This window comes from Triturus cristatus, chromosome 4_2 (genome assembly GCF_964204655.1).
Source record: "Triturus cristatus chromosome 4_2, aTriCri1.1, whole genome shotgun sequence".
NCBI lineage: Eukaryota > Metazoa > Chordata > Amphibia > Caudata > Salamandridae > Triturus > Triturus cristatus.
In genome coordinates, this window is record NC_140586.1 from 739,780,306 (window position 1) to 739,802,305 (window position 22,000).

General features: G+C 43.0%; 1 protein-coding gene across 2 annotated transcripts in view; it reads left to right on the forward strand.

Moving 5' to 3' along the window:
* Positions 1–22,000, forward strand: part of TTC39A (tetratricopeptide repeat domain 39A) — a 721,538-nt gene that overhangs the window by 675,788 nt on the left and 23,750 nt on the right. For both annotated transcript variants that reach the window (XM_085602648.1, XM_085602649.1), the window contains exons 16-17: positions 14,497–14,611; positions 18,614–18,730. In XM_085602648.1, coding sequence (XP_085458774.1) covers positions 14,497–14,611; positions 18,614–18,730 — 232 coding nt within the window. The remainder of the gene's footprint in view (positions 1–14,496; positions 14,612–18,613; positions 18,731–22,000) is intronic.

The following is a 22,000-nucleotide window of genomic DNA, read 5'->3' on the forward strand; positions in this document are numbered from 1 at the left end:
TTTGGAAGGACACGTCTTTTAAAATATTACACCCCGTATTATTGGTCCAGAATGCAAGCACTGGTTTAAAGATGAGAATATGCCACCATTGTGTGAAGATGCAGCGTCCCTCCAAGGTTGAGCAAGTGTGCGTTTCAGAAGAGATTGTGCTCGCATTGGCCTGACTTGCGATGTCTGTTTGTGGCAGCACTTGTGGTTCAGGAGGAAGCCGACCAAACCTATATGAAACATGGAGGTCATCTGTGTTCATCGGCAGTACCCTTTAGTGAAAGCCAAAACTCATTGCTTACGGATCCGATGTGATTCTCTTGCAGAATTACTGTCCTACAAGTAACTCTAGAAGTTCTCTCTTAAATTGTGATTAGCACAGAAAGGTCACACATGCACGTAGATTGACAATGGAAAATGAACAACGCTATTCCAGAACTAACTTTCAATTTGAAAAAAACTTATCAACAAAAATAAGAGTAACAAAAAGGTCTGAGCTGCCAAATGTGGTTATTAATATCAGAATATTTACTGATTTATCAGAGAGTAGCCATTACCTCTTCATCCCTCCCTTGCTATCATTCATTAAGTATGAGGCTTCTCTGCCTCCCTAGACCCATGCAAACGCCACCATATAAAATAATACTTCCCTCCCACCCCCGCTACACCTCCTGTCTTTTTTCCATTCCTCACTTGCATGCTCTCTGCGGCAGCGGGCCTCACTGACAAATGGGCAATTGCTCTGGAGAGGATTTAAGGATTCCATATACATTTCTCTGTTGGGTGGTGCCATACGGGGAAGGATCTGGATCTGTGCTTGCCGATTGACTGCTTCCGATGCAGCTGTTGTTCGGAGTATCGTAGTAAGCAGCCTTCTTCGATGAAAAAATAGCAAAGTCCGCTAACTCCTCAAAGGAGCTGTTCAAAATAGTAAAGTCCCTCACTACAATTGACTCAGGCACGAACGTCTCCCAACACTCAAAAGAGAGATGTAATGGGCCAGCCACATTCTTCAAGAGTAAGGTGGAAAATATTTATAATTCCCTCCACCCTAACACCACTCAGATATCAGCCTCCAACAGCACTCCTGAATCTCCAAATATTGTAGAACAAGCAGTACTCTCCACCCCCCCGCCCTATTCTCCTTGCCCAAACTGAGTGAGGAACAGGTGGGCTTCCTGTTACAGGACATTAAATCTCCTTTAGACCCGGCTCCACCCCATATTCTCGCCCAAGGCGGGAGATGTGTCTTAACTCAATTGTCTCATCTTATCACCCTCTCCCTCGAAAGTGGTAAAGTACCTAGAGAGTGGAAGCACGCCATTATTAAACCCCTATTAAAAAAAATAAACTGGACCCCTCCACTCTGGCAAATACTCGCCCGATCTCACTGTTGCCCATCCTAGGCAAGATTGCAGAGAAACACATGAATAGCACGATTTCACACTTCCTGGAAGACAATAGCATCATACATCAGACCCAGATGGGATTCCGACCAAAACACAGCACGGAGTCAGCACTACACGTGGTCACAAAAAACTAAAAAACATTCTAGACCAGGGAAGAGCCGCTGCGCTTGTATTATTGGATTTAAGCGTGGCCTTCAATACGGTAGACCACGCAGTGCTAGTCAAGAGGCTTGGAGAAATCGGAATCAGAGGGACAGCTAATCAATGGGTGGCTGCATTCCTGAGTGGGAGATCCTTTCAATATTTGGAGGCCGGTATCATGCCAGACTCCTTCTCAGCACCTTGGGGAGTCCCTCAGGGATCTTCCCTAAGCCCGACACTTTTCAACATATACCTCAGCCCCCTGGCCCACATAGCACAGGAGTTTGGCCTCTCAATTGTGTCATATGCCGATGACACACAACTAGTGGTCTCAATCTCAGATTCCCTTAACTCGGACCATAGGCAACTAGCCCCCTGCCTGGAAAAAATCGGATCTTGGATGGCTGACTGTAGCCCCAAGCTGAATGGGGACAAAACCGAGCTAATGATCCTGGGCCGTAACTTTAGCCCACGCTCAGAGATACCCTGGCCAACTAAATGGGGGCCGCCCCCCCTAAAACATCAATAAAAAACTTAGGAATGTGTCTGGACTAGAAGATAACGATGGAGATCCAAGCCAAAAAACTGTTGAGTACCTGTTTTGGGATACTTCACATGATTAGGAAAATAATGAGCCTGCTCCCAGAAAATTCCAGGAAGACGGTAGTGCAGGCCTTGGTGGTATCGAGGCTCGACTACGGCAACTCGCTTTATTTGGGTTCCCCCAAATACGTCACGGACAGACTACAAGTAGTACAGAATGCAGCTGCACGACTACGTCTGAATATACCCAGACACCAATCAGCTAGATCCTCCCTGAGGGAACTTCACTGGCTCCCGGTCCAGGCCAGGATCAAATTCAAGTCCCTATGCCTGGCCCATAGAGCCATGTATGGGAGAGGCCCCGCATTGCTACAAAAGTTGGTCTCACACTACTCACCCTGTCGCCATCTCAGGTCAGGATCTAACTTTCTGATGAATACAACCAGAATGAAGAGATCTAGGTGGGGTGGAAGGTCATTCACACTCCCGGTACCCAAGCTCTGGAACAGCATGGACCCAGAGCTCCGACTGATTGAAAACAAACTGTCCTTCAAAAAGAGACTCAAAACATGGCTGTTTCCCTAAATCCATGTGTAAATATCTTCCTGTCCTGTTTCGCATCAGCGCTGGGATGCCCAAGGGTAGCCATGCACTTTACAAATCCCTAAACCTACACCAAAGAAACGGACAGAAATAACTCCCTGCATTTCAATAGCTTACATCAAAGCGCATTGAAATGTCATCTTTCCTATTCGCAATTCATAAGATTGAAACGCATCACATCCGATCCAGTAGAAGCGCATGCCACCATTAAGAGATTTGCTAACAATTACCAACAACAAGGTTATCCCCAAGAAGTAGATGAAAATGCCATACAGAGAGTCTCTACCCTCAATAGAGAGTCTTTGTTGCAACACACAGAACCAAAACAATCCAAACCTATCATTTGCGTTCTAAAGCATTCAACTCAAGCGAACATGATCAAATCGATCATTTTGAAGCATTGGTCTATTACCCAAACAGAACCTGGTTTCAGGCAGTTGTTCCACAACATCCTACTTTTGCAATGCAACGGTCAAACAATTTGAAAGAATTATTGTCTAAGAGACAAGAACCAAAGTCATGAACTTACAAAGGAATGCAAAAATGCATGAATTGTGTTGATTGCAACAACGTCATAGTTGGAAATTTGTTCGTACATCCCACTAAAGACAACAAGATCAATCTTCAACACTACAGTACATGCGATACGTCTAACGCAATTTACGCCTTGGAATGCCCTTGCGGCAAAATTTACATGGGTAAGACAGAAAGAAAAGTAAAAGTGCGCATTGGGGAACACAAGAGTAACATTCATAATCAAAATGTGAAATCCACTGTGGCTACCCATTGGATGGAAGCATGGCATAACATCGCCCAATTGCGTTTCACTATACTGGAGGTATCAAGACTTAAACCAGGGTTTGATCCACAGAAAATGCTGTCAAGATCCGAGTTTTTTTGGACAAAGAAACTTCAAGCCATGCAACCACATGGGATGAATGACAGGGTTGAACTTAATTGTTTCCTGTAACTATATTGCATGGGATTTCTGATATTGTGATACTTCATGTTCTGTCTATCTCTTATCTGATTACTATTGACAATTGTCCAGCTGTTTCATTATTTTTTGTTTTTGTTTGTGTTATATATCAGCTCAAGACCTGATGTTTCAACGAAACTTTATCAGTTTGTTCACACAAATGAATAATGTTTTCATAACATGCTGTCCCTCCTGCTATACAATGAACCTTGGATCCGAACCAAGCATTTTTGATTAAATATGTTTTAGTTAGGTCAGCCACACACAACTCTATCAACTTCACTTTTGGGATTCATTCGGTCTGTTGCACAGTTATGGTTCTATTCACGGCATGGTATTGTACCTTTAACACGTCTCTCTCTGAGCGTGCACTTAACCTCTGACTCGACTTCCGTTACACACTATTCGCACTGAAGATGCGGGTAGCTGATCTTCGTCATTTTGGTAAGAACAATTTTAACTGAGTTTGAAGGTGTTTCAACACGTTATTGCATCCTTACAAGATCACGGTTTGAAGATCCACACTATTGTATTTGAGTTGAGTGAGGACTGTCACTACACATATTGTGTGCATGTTTATTTCACGTATAAGTGTAAGCATCGTCCTTATGGCGTTTGACCTTGATGGCGGAAGCTTATATTGTAGTCAGTTTCGGGAACGTTTACTTACTGTACCGCTCACGACCTCCGTTCACTCACGCCATTACGTATGAATTAAAGATGCATGACCTTCTTTTTAGATTTATGTGTGATCACTTTTCACAGCTACATGAAAACTCCACGCAAGATGCGCAGGTATGATTGATACATCAGTGCTTCACCTCATCGGGTCAAGCACACATCACAGACAGTTTGGTTCCATTTATTCTCTTCGTTTATTCACCTTATTCCCCATGTTAACAGTTCACTCTTCGGGATTGTGTATACGGCATCACAAATCGCAGCGCACCTGTACGATCTTCGTTTTTCTCATCTTTTAAGAAATGGCCCACTTGGTTCAGTCAGGTTTTAATACTCACTAGCTTATGAGCACGTTTTTCCTGTCATAAGGAATCAACTTTGTATCAATGTATTATATAGGTGGGCTGTCTGATGAATAGGTCTCCAGTCTCATTTCTTTTTTAGAACTTCCATTAGGGGACCTCTGATGAAGGGTCTTGTATCGACCCGAAATGCATTGGGTATATAGATAGTCCTGGATTTAATATATCTTGATGCACATGGAAAAATTAATTTACGTTGATGTCGAACTACGAAGAAATTAATATATAAAGTGATTCAGCAAACTTTATTCAAAGTGTATTACCTTTATGAAACTCATTGTTAAGGAGTTTAAAACAACTTGAATTGTTATTACGAATGTGCTCCGGCCAGCAAGGAGGGTGATTCCTCCAGCATTGTTATTTTCGTTACATACCGACGCCTTGGGACACGGCGCCTTGGCTAGGACGCACACGGACAGAAATTGAAACAGAACTTTTTGATACAGATTTATTTTGAGTGCACATTGGCAACATTTTAGTCAAGGCAACCTTAATGTCTTCTGGAGCTATGGTTACTGCCAGTCACAATCTCTGGATTAGAGAATGGAAAATGGAGTCTGTTGAGAAATCAGCATTAAGCAAACTTCCATTCGAAGGCAAAATGCTTTTCAGGGAGCAATTGGATTCCATGATCCTTCAAGCCTTCAAATATCGCAAGCATACTGTTCCATATAAAAGGAAGGCTGATTCATGAAAATTCTCGAATAACAGGGCTAAGTCGTCTCCATACAGAGAATTTAAGACTTATGGAGTGCGTAAACAAAAGTACCAGCCTACAGGTGGTTTTCCTCCTAGGAAAGATTTGGGCAAGAAAAGTCCAGCTATGAAGAGGTCCTGACCATTACGGTTTTTTCAGACAGCACCAGTGGGAGGCGGGCTTCATCGCTTTCTCAAGGTCTGGGGAAGAGACATCAATGGCGCCTGGGTGTTAAGCATAATCAACATGGGTTATGCAATAGACTTTCTACAAAAAATGCCACATACAGGAATTAAAGTAACTCATTTTCCTGTATCAGGTCCCAAACAAAGGGCTCTATGAAAGCAGTAGATACTTTGCTCAAGAAGAAGGCGATTATAAAGGTGTCCTGGAAGGAAAGGGAAGAAGGTGCTTACTCAATCCTTTTCTTCGTACAACAGATTTCAGGGGATTACAGACCAGTCTAGGACCTGAGGTGGGTCAACTCCTGGATAAGAACTACTCTCCACTTTTGGATGGTGACGATGCAAACAATTCTTCAGTTGATAGGGCCAGGAGATTAGTTAACATCATTGATTTTGAAGATGCTGATCTCCATGTGCCTGTGAGAAAGCCATCCCAAATGTTTCTGCAGTTCGCAGTGGGGAGGATCACTACCAATTGCAAGTTTTTCCATTTGGCCTCAGGTCCTTACCCAGAATCTTCACCAAAGTGTTGGCACCACTTGTGGCTTTTCTTTATTCCGAGGAAATCTTTGTTCATTCTTACCCCAACAATTGGTTGAGCCAGGCTTCATCAGAAGGTTTGCTGTTGTCTCACCAGGCAAGGTGCTGGTAGTTCTCCAAAGGCACAGGTTTTTCATAAACTTGCAAAAACCAAATCTGAAACCAGTGCAGGATCTGACATTTATAGGGGCTTGATTTCTGACTTTACAAGGAAAGACTCTTTTTCCGACTGAAAGGATTGCCAAAATTCAGAGGCATATTTTTAAATTATGCAGACACAGAGAGCACGAGGTGTTGTTGTGGTTCTAGGTTCAGGGTGATCAAGCCTCCACAATCTTTCTAGTTACATTGGCTTGATTCCATCTCCACAAATTGGCTGCTTGGATCTTGGCACATTGGACTCCAGGTTCTCAAACTCGGAAGCTCAAAAGCCTGCTGTCTTAGCAGGTAAAAGATGATCTAGCCAGTGGCGTCACTAGGGTTGGTGTCACCTGGTGCGGGTAACTCATGGTGTCACCCCCTCACGACTTACTGCATGGACCTCCTCCGCTCCAAGTCTGCCAGTGGACACAGTTGGCAAATAACGGGACCATACAGAATCCTTAGTAACGTTTGTAAATGTAGGTCCTATATTTACAAAGACTTTTAATTGTGAACCTTCGATGTGCCTTACAGTTCCAAATTCGAGCTCCAAAGCCCCATACAGTGCGGAGGCCCTGTCTGAATCAGGCCCAGAGTTCTAATACTGGCTTCAGACTCCAACCTTTCTGCACCCAGGATGTGATGTTACGGCCAGAGCTGCCTATTTAGGAACTGGGGAACCAGGTTTAATTCTTACTTGAATTGTCTGCATTGCTGGGCATATCAGTTAATTTCACATGTGACTATAAAAATTAAATGTGACCTTGTGTAATGTAACTGATGCTCATAAAGCGCTCTATTACTTCGGGTCGAGTTTGCGGTATATAAAAACTGCAAAAAGAGGTTGAAAACAAAGCCTTAACATAATGAATGACAAATAGATACTCTTTTAGTGGCCGATTTGTACAAAGCAAAACCAGAAAATATTGATAAATCACGGCTACCCCACTTAAATGGTGTGATCTTAGGCCAATATTTTATTTTACCAAAACTCAATTTTCTTCATTATCACGTATGCGTGCAGTTTTAAATATGTTCGTTCAAAATATCAGAAGTACAACAGGTGTGGCTAAAAAAGCCAAAATATTATGATAGCTTTACCGTCAGGTAGCTACACATAAAATAACTTGCAACTTAAATGATTATTATTTTTTTTTTTTTTTAACCCCTTCAGTGCCCATGACGAGATAGTCTCGTCATGGAGCGCGGTTGCGCTGTGCCCATGACGAGACTATTTCGTCATGAACCCCGCCCGCTAATGAAACGCCCGGCACAGGGCGTGGAAAGGGCGGGGCACTGAAGAGGTTAATGATAGTGGCAAATGCACTGTAGTACGTTATGAAAGTCTATTAGTTAATACACTGCAGAGGTCTGTGTGTAAGTAGTAGAATGAATCGTCCCCACTGCTGCTACTCGAGAGGAAATAGAGGTTAAAGGAGAGAGCGACAGGCCAAGGGCAGTAGGGTAAAGGAAGACAGGAAGGGGTTTAGGGAGGGAAAGTGATGCAGACACTCCGTTACCCAAGGAGGACTAAAAGCAGTCACCCGTCACTTGTAGTCATGTTGCCAGGTGTTGGTGTCTCATCAGAACAGTCCACGGTACTTCCTTTCAACGAGGCCCAGCTGCAACTCCAGAAATCGCCTCTCAATTACAGCTCTAAACAGAAAACACAAGGCACAGAAGCATGTGCCGTGTAACTGTTTAGAGCACATGACCGCTCTGACATCAGGCCATTTTCCAAATGCTGCAACCCCTCCCTTTCCAAGACGTCGCGCTGTGATGACTTAGCCTGACGTCCAACAAAGCTTTTGATATACTTTAAAATAGGATGGTAATTGCTTTTATAATTACCATACATATCGTACATTAATTCATTGGAAGGGCGGAGCCCCTCTGCCCACTCCCAGAAACCGCCGCCTCCCAACTCAATAAGGAGCTCTCTGCATAACTGTCAAGGTTTCAGATTGCTATGTGTGACATTGTCATAATTTCAGTGGAATTATGAGTGACATTTAAATGACTATAAGTGACACTTTCTCACGAGCAAAATCAAGCAATGAAGACAAGGGAAACATACAATTATCAGAAACGACACCCATTAGAGCAACGAGAAACTCTTAAGACGATCTTAAAATATATATTCAAAGCAACGCAGGTCTGCGAGACCTAAAAAGTATCTTTGGAACAAAGCACTGACCCATTTACATTATATGCACTCCTGATCTGCATGGAACACGTACTTAGCAGCAAGCATATTAACCCTTTGCTTTGCTTTATAATCAGTCAGAACTTCCACTAGACAAAATTAGCACATTCCAGGAAGAACATTAATCACAGAGTTAGCGTGACATTTTTATTCTTGTATGATTATTTATGGAGGAAAGGAATGCGGCAGCAGGTGCTTTTAAAACTAAAATACTTGCAAACACGGCGAACACTACTTGTAGTCATTAACAACGTATTATCTCCTAATTGATTGTAATCGTGCTCCATTGACAAAGTACAGCCATCCATAGTTACCTTCTAGAGGTCGAGCCACGTAAAAAAATCAAGTAAAAATCTACTGAATAAATGGATATTTAAATATGGCTCTGAAGTCAACCGTAGGGAATATTCCAAAAGCTAACAGGCCGTAAAAGGGGAACAGTGTCCCGAGGAAAAAGCTGAACCTAGAAAATATAAAGCTAATTGGAGGCAGGAGCAGGAGGCGAAAGAAGCCGGTACAGTCAGAATTTGTTCGTTTCTACACAGAAAATGTTCGCTCGGACCGAATTTGGAAAAAAGTCAATAGATTAAGGGCGTTAGACACTAATTATCGTTCAACCCAGTATCAGAGGATAACATTTCATTTAACACAGAGCTTTAGCACACAATATAGCAATATTTTCAGTTCAACAAGCTATTAAAAAATATAATTTGCAAATTAAGATGTATCTACTTAAATCACCTTAATACCAGCGCGGTGCCTTGTGTCCGTCCGTTAAGTTCCGACCCGACGTGTGCTGCCAAACCATGCTATCTGTAGAGTTGGCAGCTAGTGGCACGTGTAAGTCTGCAGATACGGCCCCAGCGCCAACACAACAGAATTAATGATGAGCCCGAGGGCTCTAGTTCTGCTGGGCCCAGATGCACCGTGATCAGCGCTGCCATTATTGCCTCCCAGTCCAGCAGCCAACTTAATATCAAACCTGCGCAGAGTGCGCACGCTCGTGCCTGTCTCAGGAGTAGCCATTGGGCCCCTCCTGTGACGTCAATGAACAGTTCTGCCACGGCGCGCGCAGCTACCGCTGCTTCAGTCAGCCAATTTGAAAGAGGACAACAGTGAGTGAGGCAAACACCCTCTAAATAGAAAACGGCGCTAACAGTTCAGTTAACATGCCTCTGCAGAGGCATGTTAACTGAACTGTTCGACTCTATACTACGTCCGCCCCGACTCCCGACCCGAGCAATGTAATGAGGGGGCCCCCTGGAGCATGGGGGCCCCCCCCGCACTGCGGGGGGTCTGTGTTACGCCCCTTGGTGTCACCCCATGTGAGGGTGTCACCCGGTGCGGTCCGCACCCCCCGCACCCCTGTAGTGACGCCGCTGGATCTAGCATGGTGGATGGATATAGCAATTTGCTCAAAGGTGTGCAACTGAGTCCTTCAGATCCCCTAATAGTTACAACAGATGCCAGTCTGTCAGGTTGGGGTGCATGGGCAGAGTCAATGCAGTTTCAGGGGCTCTGGTATTGCAGGGAGATGCTAAGGTCCTCAACGTGGAAGGAGTTTGAGGCAATGAGACAAGCTCTATTGATGTTCAAAAGCCAATTGATGGGTAAAGTAGTACTGATTTGGACAGACAATGCTACCACCAAGGCTCATGTAAACAAGCAGTAGTGACAAAGTCCAAGGCTCTGAACAAGATTGCACACAATCTCTTCTCTTGGGTTTAGATTGCTCTCATGTCTCTGAAAGCAATTCATATTCAAGGGTTTTCCCAAGGATACAGCAGACATTCTCAGCAGGGACATTCCATCTTCTCTGGACTTTTCTCTAGCCCCGTTGGTGTTCACTCTGGTGATTCAAAGTTGGGGTGTGCCAGTGATGGATCTTTTGCCTCAAGAGTCAATGCTAAGGTTCAAAGATTTTGTGCAAGGGTGAAGGAAGAGCAGTTATAGGCAGTGGATGCTCTCTTGTTCCAGTGGCCAGAAGGTCTGCTACTTGCATTCCCCCAACCCCATTTCCACATGTAAGGTACTTTCTGCTGAATCTGAGGCGAGAACTGGCAAATGTGATTCTGATTGCTTTTCAATGGCCTCGGGCCAATTGGTTCCCTCTTTTGATGCTTATGAAGGTGGCTCCGGAATGGTCGCCTACACTGAATCCGTCTCCTCTCGACTTTCGGATTCTGTGGATGGTGTCATAACGGAAGCTCCACTTGATGGCTTGGAGGTTGAGAGAATGGGTTTGAGAGGACAGACGGCTTGGTAGTTACTTCCCAGGCATCCAGGAAGTTTTAGATGCAAAGATCATATAATAGGCACCCGGGGTCTTTCTCATGATGATGTGATAGGACAGGTTTGGATCATTAGTCTGTAAGCTTAATAATGATCATGGAGGTTTTACAGGAAGGTTCACGTTTGTGTTCGTGTGTAGAACCCCAAAGAGTGCAATGGGCAGCTTTTCAGGCATTCAGAGATCCCTGGACAAATTTGGTTGATGGCAAAGGGTTGATTTCCAGGCTCTTAAAGGTCTGTCCAATACCTGTTCTAGATCATTACGTTCCTTTCCTGCTTGGGATTTGGCCTTAGTTTTGAGGGCTTTCACTAATACTCTATTTGAACCTATGGATGTTGTCTATTTGTCCATTCTAGCTCTCAAAACCTTCTGTCTCATGGCCATCACATCCACTAGGCGGTTGGGAGAATTGAGAGCTTTGTCATGTAGGTTTCCTTTTTGCAAAATCTTTCACAACAGGGTGGTGTTGGTGCTGGTGCCTTCCTTTGTTCATAAAACTGAGTCCTCTTTTTACAGACAACAGGAGGTGATTTGTCCAGCCTTTTATCCATACCCTGCTTTGGAGGTGGAATCTAGACTACATTTGCTGTGTATGAGAAGAGCTCTTCTTTTATATCTAGATAGAGTACAGCTGTTGCAGTGGAAGACCAATATACTTACGAACATAACCTTAAAACTCTTACTGGGCCCATACGAGTATGATTTCTACTCAGGTTCAAAACTTTCCCTTAGAAGTGATGGTCCTCCGATGGACCTTTCTCAGTCGTAGTGATGGGTGAGGAAACAGAATGCCCACCTGTCAGCTACCCAACAAGGACCATTAATTGGTAGCCAACTCACAAATTGGTGAATTAGCTTCAGGTATATTACTCTCAAAACCATGCTATGAAAATAAAGTTTTGCAATTGGTAGACCGAACGTCCTAAAGATGTTTAGTCTGACAAGAATCATGCAACCCAAAAGCTCTGCTGTGGCTACACAGAACAAGAGCAAATGAACATGATGTTCTGAAAATAATCTGTGACTATCTCTTTTATGCACTTAAAATCAGCACAGTCTCTACGGAAAGAACATTAGACACAATAAGACTATGACAACTTAGATAATTTGGTATTGTGTTAAAGATCCAAAATCAATGCATATAAGTAACATTTTAAGAGGCTCAGTCATGAATTTAACAGTTCAAAATATAAAACCACACATCTAGTTGAAATAATTTATCCCTAAATAAAAGAATCCATAAGAGGATGGTTTTTGGTCGACAAAACAATTTCTATCACCAACAAATCAAGGAGTTGGTTCTCAATGGGTTCTCTTAGCATGGGCAAGGGGATCAAGTTAAAGTCCACTATGGAAAAAGTCCATGGGAATGGAGCATAAATCAGCAAAGTTCAAGTCTGGTTTCTCACCAAATTGCTCCAATTTGTCCGACAGGCAAGTTTATCAGCAAGGGCAAAAAGCAAAGGGCATAAAAGTAAGTGTGGTGGGCAAGTTGGAGGCAAGGAAAGTGAAATGGGGTCGTCTGAGCTTAGGCAAAGCTGTCCTCAAAAATGTGCATCAAAAGAATCGCAATGTCTACTCCTCCTCCTGAACAAAGTATTTATATAGTTCATATTTGTCATCAGTACATCAATGGTCGGTCCACAATGGTCTGATCGTCATGCGATCAACCTTGCGTTTTTCCAGGTACAAATATTTCTCCGGCATATTTTCTCACACACATCCTTAAAAATTATTGTCCTTCCATCCTCACAGGTTAGTTGACAAAGAGCTTGTTTATTTTGTTACTTTCCACGGATATAGGGAAAACATCGTTTTCTCACCTTTCACAGAGAGAGAGAGAGAGAGAGTACTTTGTTGTCAAAAGGAATGTCGCATGAACCAAGAACAGATAAAGCAGCATTTGAGTAAGTGTACCAAAGTCCATTGCACAAGGCTATGAAATAATTCAGCCTAAGGAGAAAAGGCATCCCAACGTTTTTAAGTTCAACATTTCATTTTTAGTAAAATAAACTCCGAAGTAAGTTTAAGTATGGTGAAATAAATCACATATCCCATATTTAAGCATTTTATGATGTTGTCAGTAATTGTTACACAAAAATGTTCAACTTCAATTGTGGCCTACTGCCACAATTTAAAAAAGAAGCAACATGTAAATGAATTCTAAAAATCATTAAATAAAATCGTTCTTGAACGCAAATGTTCTTTATCATGTTAAGCACTTTTACTGAAAATTTCAGCCATCTAACACTTTCAGTTTAGGAATTGCACCAAAGTCAAGTTTGTTAGGACACTCCTCAAGGAAGTTAATAGCAATGATAAGTTATAATCAGTTTTTATGAAATCTCCGTTAAGAATGTAAGGAAATCAGTTACTTAAACATCTTAAATTCACTAGTTAATTAATCCGACTGTTTCTACTTAGTCAAACACACTTAAACTGTACTGTTTTATCAACTTTTCTCAGTTTCTGTGTCATTTTTCTATATATGTGCAAAGTGCACATTTCTGTTTTTATTGTCGAGATAGGTTTTAAGTGTCGCGCATAGCAAGATCAGCTTTTACGCTGCATCACAGTCATTTAGAAAAGTGGAGTACTTGTTGGTTAATTTTGTAAGGTGAAGACCCGCAACAGCCACTTTGAGTACATGGATCAAAACTTTGATTGGTAAAGCATATGAGGGGGATGGGCAGCCTCCTTCCCCCTTTACCGATCACATCGACCCGTAGCACGACTTCCATGATGGCGGAATTACAGGGACCTTCCCTTCAACAAAACTTGTTGGGCAGCGACTTGGTCTGACTCATCAATCTTTGCATGGCACTATAATTTCTCAGAAGGTGATAATATTGCTGATATTTTTGGTTACAGGGTCCTGTCCTCTATGAAGGAATAAGAGGAAAGGGGTTCGGTTTAAAATAAAGCATGTTTTGTGTAACATTTTTGAGCAGTTGTACATTATTTGTGAGCTTGGTACATCTCATGCATGGTAAATAAAAGTGAGGGACGGATGTAAAGGTAATGCTTAAATTACTTACCGGTAGTGGCATTACTTTGAGTCCTACTACCTAGCTTTCATTCACATTCCCTCCCGCCCTCCCAGCATGCACATCAGAGACATGGGTTGGTTGAGAGCTTGATTACCAACAGAAGGTGTGGCTTAGGAGGGAAGTTGTATTTTACATGTTGCTGTGTGAGTGGGTCGCGGGAGGCAGAGAAACCACATACGTAATGAATGGAAGCGAGGAAGTAGGACTTAAAGTAATGTCATTACTGGCAAGCAATCATCACAAACTAGGCTCTTTTAGGGAAAGAAATCCATAGCTTCACTTTCTAATAAGATCACTTTTTTTCAATAATAGTCGCAGTGTTTAAACTTAGACTGTAAAAAAATTATATACAGTTGTAGTAAGTAATATATAAACTATTAAATTAAAGCACATACTTATGGTCAGAAAGTTTTTACTGAAAAGAATTAAGCTTAGCTTTGGTTCTTTTATAATTTCTACTTGCATTATTTACAATCAGTGTTTAAATTAAAATGTCTTAGATATAGCTGTACTCTCTTTGGGCCCTTGTGTCATGGATGCCACATTTCCCAATTCTGGAACATTTTCGTGGCAGGGAATGTTAATGAATAAAGAAAAAGCAATGAAAAATGGCTGAGTGTTGTTTCGGTTAAAATACCATTCATGGTGTATGTAATATAAGACTGTTTCCCTTTACAGTTACAGAATTCCTAGCTGATGACCAGTGTTTGGTGAAGCTGTTAAAGGGCCTGTGTCTGAAGTACCTGGGCAAAGTCTTGGAGGCAGAGGAGTATTTCAGTTATATCCATTTAAAGTGAGTTTTCAGATATGTCAAATTCTTTTCAGATTGCACAAACCTGTATAAGGATAGTAGTAATAAACAGTGCTGAAGTAGTAAACACAAAAAAAGTGAAGGGACCCAAAGTTTGGCAAAATGTGAGGTAATCTGTGAATAAAGGCCACTTCTGGAAGGAACCATTGTTTAAGGAGTTGTATTTCTTGGCTGTTCGCAACGTCTCTAGCCCACGCTGTGTTGTAAATTATGGTGATAAGCCTATATCTTATTTAAGAGTAGGCTGAAAAAACCATGCCTGATCATGTAAAAAGTAGGAAATCAATTAATAGAAATCAACTTCAGAGGTACACTTTGTGATAGAAAAATGTAGTACGTATGGTATGGTGTCTATCTCCATAGCAAACAGACATCGGGAACTGGTATATGTAGAGGTGAATCGGCCAGGGATGTCACCTCTTAAGGTGTAGGGAAGCTCAAGCCATTTGGTGGATTATTTTGTCCTCAGGTGGGCCTAAGGCGTGACTTCCGGACCAGAGCCCCTGTTCATTCAGTGATGCTTTATAGTGGTGGCCTCAGTACTGTGTGCATTTACATGCTGTGCACATGTTGATTGGAAGAGGAACAAATGTCGCTTGCTGGGTTCCTTTGGATGGTGACGTTAATGGGGAGAAACTGATGTCAAGTGTAATGGCCAGTGAGTGTGGTCACACGCCTAAATTACAAGTTCACAGAGGGTATCTGTATTTATAAAGCGCATGCCCACTGTGGCTACTTGGCACTGAAAACAGAGGTAAAAGTATATCAAATACTAAACGAAAATTGACTGGTTGAAAAGGTAAGTTAAGGAAAAAAGAGCAGAGTTGAGGAAGAACGAAGTTCGCCGGGGAGTTTGTTCCACCCTGTAACGGCAGCCACTGATAATGCTCTGCTTCCAAAAACATTGGTACTTGGTTTGGAGATATCTGGTAAAAAGGAGCTGCGAGATTTAAGGGAATTGACAGGCAGGTGAATGCTGAAATTAGAAGTTAGACACTGATGGGCAGCTTACCTGGTGTAGGATTACCTTACCAAGGCCTTACATAGGACCTTTTCTTGATGGGGAGTCAATGCAACTGTTTAAGAACTGAGGAGATGATTTTGCAACTAGGAGTACCAGTGACAGACGTACAGCTCAGTTTTAAACTTCCTGTAAATGTTTCAAAGGTTTATCTGGAGGCCAAAGTAGCAGGAATTTTGATATTCAAGGCAATATTGAACCAATGCCAGCACTATCGATATATGATGATTGTTATCAATATAAGGCAAGATCTTTCTCAACAGTTTAGTTCAGTCTAGTTTCCAGATACCAGCCCACACCAGGAATGCTTTAGTACGGCTGGAATTCAAACTAAATAAACAATCTTAGGAGCACTGGGCATCAGTCATTCGCTATTCTCGAGGGATATGCTCAGTCCCTCCACACACAATGAAAGCAACCTGTAAAGAAATTTTCCCGAAAGGCAAAAATCCGTGGGCAGACGCTCTATCAAAGGCCCTAACTGACCTGCACCTTGATTTGTCCAACTGGGGTTACTTTATTCAACAACCAGGTCTGCTTAAAACAATTTTAAGGAAACATGTAAGATTATCATCAAAGCCAGACGACATGGGGGCTATAGAGTCCTCTAGCAGCAACATTGGGATTTTAGCCAGCTTCTACAAGGACAAACTTAGGCGGCCATACCTTGACTCAGCTCTGAACAAATCAATACTAAAGCAAATCCTGTCAGTCAGACTCATGGTTATGCCAATAAAAGACATAAACACCCTCTAGAAATCCCACTTTATTAAAACCTTTGTTTTTAAAATATGGCATCCACACCTGCCCAGATGCAATGAAGCTTCTTTTTAACTTAGAGATCCCCGTGGAACTGGCTAAGATTAGCGAATTTTGCACGACAATTTAAAGAACTCATAAGCAAAGATCGAGCCTTGGTCTAAAGTAAAACCTCAGGCACAAATCTGTGAGCATATATTAAGTATTCATGGACCTCTATTTTATGTTCTTTGAAACCATTCAAAATGTAATCAATGAAATGATATGACGCTGTTTTTATTAATGATCGAAGAAGGTCCTTGGAAGGACACACCACGCACGGCCTTTTGTAACAATTTTTATTAATCTATACAACAAATATTTTCTTACTCACTTACTTAACAGGTGCTGCCTACCCTCGAGGCCTGATGTTCTCGAGTGAGGTGTGAGTCTAGGTATATGCCCAGATTACCTACCACCTTTAAAGGCTCAGGACAGGGTCCTATCATATAAGGTCAGGTCGAGAGCTACAGTTTGGGAACATCGTTCCTAATGATCAGTTTTACAAGTTTGAGGTACTTAGCTACAAGAATTTGGAAGCTGCAAAGCTAATGTGTTTGATGTAAATCAGCAGGAACAGAAGAAATGTAGCGACTTGGGCACCATGACGATGTGTGCACTGTGTCCACGGCATCTGTGATATGTTGATGTCCTAGCTAGAGCGGCAGCTCCTGGCAGTAGTGGAGCTGGTTTCGACAAGGTGTGTATCGTGAAACGGCAGGTCAGTCGCCAGGCCATGAGGCTACACAGATGATGAGTCTGTTCAAAGAAGCTGTTTGTGTGTGAAGATTGGAAGGAGGGACAAATTGTAGACGATGAATGTAGGATTTTCGGGAATGACTCCTGAACAGTGGTGGGTTTTCAGTTGTATTTGAGTAACTTCATGCATCTCGTCAGGTGTGGCGCGTCGCTCATGTGAAGTGTGGTGTGTAAGGTACCATTTGCTATCTGTTGTCAGTTGGTTTGCTTTGTATGGAGGATGAAGAATAATTTGAATCCTCAACGAATTTTTCTTCGTGGGGTGGGTGATAGCTTGACACCACTTTCTGGGCTTGGTGTTAGACAGGGACCACTAGAAAACCCTTTGGATGAGCTGAGTAACCAACTTGCTGCCTTGTTTATGTGCGGAAGGTCTTTGGTTCTGTTGCCATTTGACTGATCCTGATAGGGAGGGCAGATATTGAAAATGATCTGGATGCCTCTGATATATCTGAAATCACCTTATACATAATAAGACATGCAGAAGACTCCATACTTGCAGGTCCATTTGCTAGTACTCTGTTTCAGGCTCAGTAGTTATCAGATAAGTGGAGAAGTGTGGCTCAATGATTAGAGCGGCAGACCCTGATGCAGAGATCTAGCCCGGGACCAGGGTTCAATTCCCCGCCTCGGCGGGTCTTGGGCTCAAAAATTCCATGGACCTGATAATTCTCGCCTCGGTGCCATTCCAATCATGGAGTCCCACTCTGCAACTCTGGGCAAAATAGCTTGCTTAATCTCCACAACGGCCCCCACAACGCTAAGGATGCCTGGCCTCCACCTTGGGGGTGCCCAAGAGTGGACGCCTCACAGGGAAAGCCAGGATGGGTTCCACAGCGGTATTCGTACAAGCGCCTTGAGACCCTTGTGGTGAGTAGTGCGCTATACAAGTATCAATTTACATATAATAAAATATAATGCCCATCTTTTTAAGTTGTGTGTAATAACGCAGCAAGTAGAACCCAATGTTATACCGCACACCTTTTCTAACTGCTAAAAGTGGTAAATATTCCTCGATGTTGGAGCCCCAGGTGATAACGGAATGGTAATTCTGGAACCCACATGTTTTCCTTGATTCTGGTACCATAACTCTTAATAGCTGGGAACTTGGGAGGAGAGAAAGGCTGATATAAATCATTCTGATCCTAGTGTCTCTCAAAGTTACTAGCCATCTCCTAACTAGGGCAAATGTGGCTAGCATGCTTGGTTTAGTGCCTTGGAAAATGTTCTTGCATCAAATTCAACTGATTTTCTTGGATCATGTGTTGTAAATCAGCATGCACTGCAATCTGTTTAACAAATTCAATGCTCACAGCATGGGAAAAGTGACCATATATGCACACACACGTAGTATTGATTAAAACAATGGAATAGATTGTGAATGATGTCTCTTGCTTGTGTTTCAGTGAGAAGAAGATAAAGTATGACCACTATTTAATTCCCAACGCCTTGCTGGAGCTGGCTCTCTTGTACCTGGAGTATGACAGAAAAGAAGAAGCGGCAAAGCTGCTGGAGTGGGCAAAGTAAGAACCTCTCTCCTCGTCCTTTGTCCCAGCTGTTTGTTGACATCCGCCCTCCACTGTGGATGAGAGGAGGTGTCGGTGATCACCCCTCTCCATGCTGATTGGTCCAAATGACACTGTGGATGAGAGGAGGTGTCGGTGATCACCCCTCTCCATGCTGATTGGTCCAAATGACACACATACCTTCTCCTCTGCCAGGCTCTGAGGGAGGAAGGATATACCACTCAATGGCATTTACTAAACATAATATACGTGACATTGTGTCACAGCATCGAGAAGCGAAGCAGGGCGCGTGACTGTTAAAACTGAGATCAATCTGCTAATTCTCCCACCTGCAACTTTGTGAATGTTTATTTGGCATTGTGCGTGCGCATGCCTCTGTGCATGTATTTTTCTTTGTGTGTCTGTCTTTATGTACACTCAGAGAGCAAACAAGAGCTTGACAAGCAGTAAGGGGGTGGCTAGGAGATGGATTCAGCGCATGTGAACTAACCGGGGTTTTACACATTTACAATGCACATGTTTGAAAAAGTAAAGCTTTATTGTTTTTGACTTTAGCAATACACTGATATATCTTCCGCAAACTTTTTGTCTTCACCCATCCTGTGTTACTGAATTCATTTTTGCTGTCTTTAGGTCTCTGCAAACGTTACCACTGCTAAATCAGTGCTAAAGTGTTTGTGCTTTCCCCCTAAAACATGGTATAGTTGGCTTGCAACTGATTGGCACAATCATTGTACTTACTGTGTGCACCCAGGCCCTGTAAATTAAATGCTAACAGTGGGCCCGCATTACTTATTGTGTCACCCACTCCAGTAGTCCTTTAAAACCTATTTCAGCCTGCTACTGCTGCCTGCAGTGCAGTTTTAAACTGCCATTTCCACCCAACAAAATAAACCTTTTGCCAGGCCTACATGTTTTTTTTTTTTTAATACATATAAGCCACCCTGAAGGTAGGCCCTAAAGGTTTCAAGGGCGGGGTGTATTGTATTTAAAAAGTAGGACATGTGGATTTAAGTTTTACATGTCCTGGTAGTGAAAAACACCTAAAGTAGTTTTTCATTAATGCAAGACCTCTCTCTCCTCTAAGATAACATTGGGTTACCCTATTGCACTTAATAAGTGATAACTTAAGTTTGGGAGCAGATAGGAAAATTATGTTTACACTCAAATGAATTGTAATTTAAAATCCTCCTTAACGGTAAAGTTGGACTACAAGTCACAATTCTGAAAATGCAACTTTTAGAAGGTTGTCATTTTCCTGTCCTAACCATTTAGTGCCTGCTGTCTGGGTTTTATCACTAGGTGTCGTTGACAGTTGGCCTTTGTGTATTACTCCCAGACAGTGACACAAAGGAGAACTAGATATTGGCAGGATGGGCCATCCTGCCAAAATGGTTGAGGGCGGAGCTGTTCCCTGCCTATATTATATTTCAAAGGGCTGTCCCAGCACACACACAAAGGAACTTGCCACTATCCTAGTGTGACCACAGACAACTCAGAGCCTGAAAAGGGGAAGGGAAGAAGTTTTCAGAACCAAATTTGGGGGTTGGATAGGTGTTTCCCCGCACTTGAGAAGGTGGCACCAGTTATACATTTTAAACCTCTTGAACAACTCATCCGACCACTTATGGACCACTTATGGACCTGTGAAAGACTCAGAAGGACGGCTCGACTGCTCAGCTACCCTGCTGCAGGATGGACTGCCCTATTGGAAGAAGGACTGCAATGCTGCCTGAGGAATGAAGACTAGACCTGCTCTTTGAACCCAGAATCACCATAGTGACTCCAAGGATTAGCTGACTTACCACATGTTCTTAACTACAGAGACATAACAAGCTCCAAAGACCTGCCCTGTATCTGCCCACACTCAACTGGACGTAGCTATGTCCTGCTGCTGGTCTAGGCTGGAGTGAGTCCTAATCCCAGGATGTGTTCCCTAGGTCCTGGACTCTTGGTTTACATAAGAGTGTACTCCTCAAGGTCCAATTGTGGGTTCACTCCGAAGCGACACAGTGTGACACAACTCTACACAGCGCGATGCAGAACCTCATACCTCAGCACCTCGCAGCCCTTGATCAGTGGCCTCATCGGAACCGACACAATGCAACACATCTCGATGCAGGACCTCGCTTCGCAGCACCTTGCAGCTCCTGGTCGATGGCCTCATTGGAACCGACTCAGTGCAATGCATCTAAAAGCAGGACCCTGCATCACAACAACTCGCAGGTCCTGATCGACGACCTCATCAAATCTACTCAGTGCGACACAACTTGGTGCAGCACAATGCAATGGGACGCAGTACCCCGCAGCTCCTGATCGCTGGCCCCCCTCGGAACCAACGTTACTCAACACAGCACGATGAAGGAACTCGCATCTCAGTCCAAGTACAACGAGGCACACTGTCCACCGGGCCGAAATTAGTCCTGTACTTTGCTCATGCTCCAACATGGTCGACTTGAACTTATGACTTCATTCTGGTCCAGCACAAACACATAATGCCAGTTGGCGCTTTGTGCTTTTTGGAGCTATTTTCCAAAGGTAAAGTGTCTCTGCTAGAGCATGTCAGCATGAAAGCCAACAGGCTGCTTTCTACGACAGAGTACGCCTGCAGACCTCACAATATCATGGAAGAAAGAAGAAAAGAACAGGCATCTGGGTGACTGGGGCCTGCCCCTAGGGAAGCATAATTCCACATTATGTATGCATGAAATATTTACAGACTTATGTAAGCATTTGTTTGGACTCGAGGGACTGAATACTTTTGCCCCTTTTCATCTGTACTGTATAGCTCTTAGAGGCAGTGATTTTCTTCCTTACTGGGTTGCAGTGGTAATCCCATGGTTAGTTAGATGCAGGGGCTCACAGGAAGCCATTTATGACCATTTGTTTACTACCTAACTAGAGATGGCATGGAGTCCCGCTATGCTTGATTCCTCTGGGCCCAGAGAGCCCTTGCTACGTCACAGACACACACATACCATAAGTCATAGATACCAGTCCAGACCCCAGACTCATGCACTCACGAGGCACATACAAGTCATACACAGATAAAAGAAACAAACATTTTACGCACACAACACACTATTAAAATGTACAGGCACACAGATGCTGCACACAAACATACATGCACGTGATACACATACTGATTCACCAGCGACAACGCACGAGCACAAATGCTCAGGACACATGAGGATACTCAAGAGACACAAGGAAGCATATATCAGTCATTCATGGAGGAGTCCCACATGAGTCATACATATGACATGC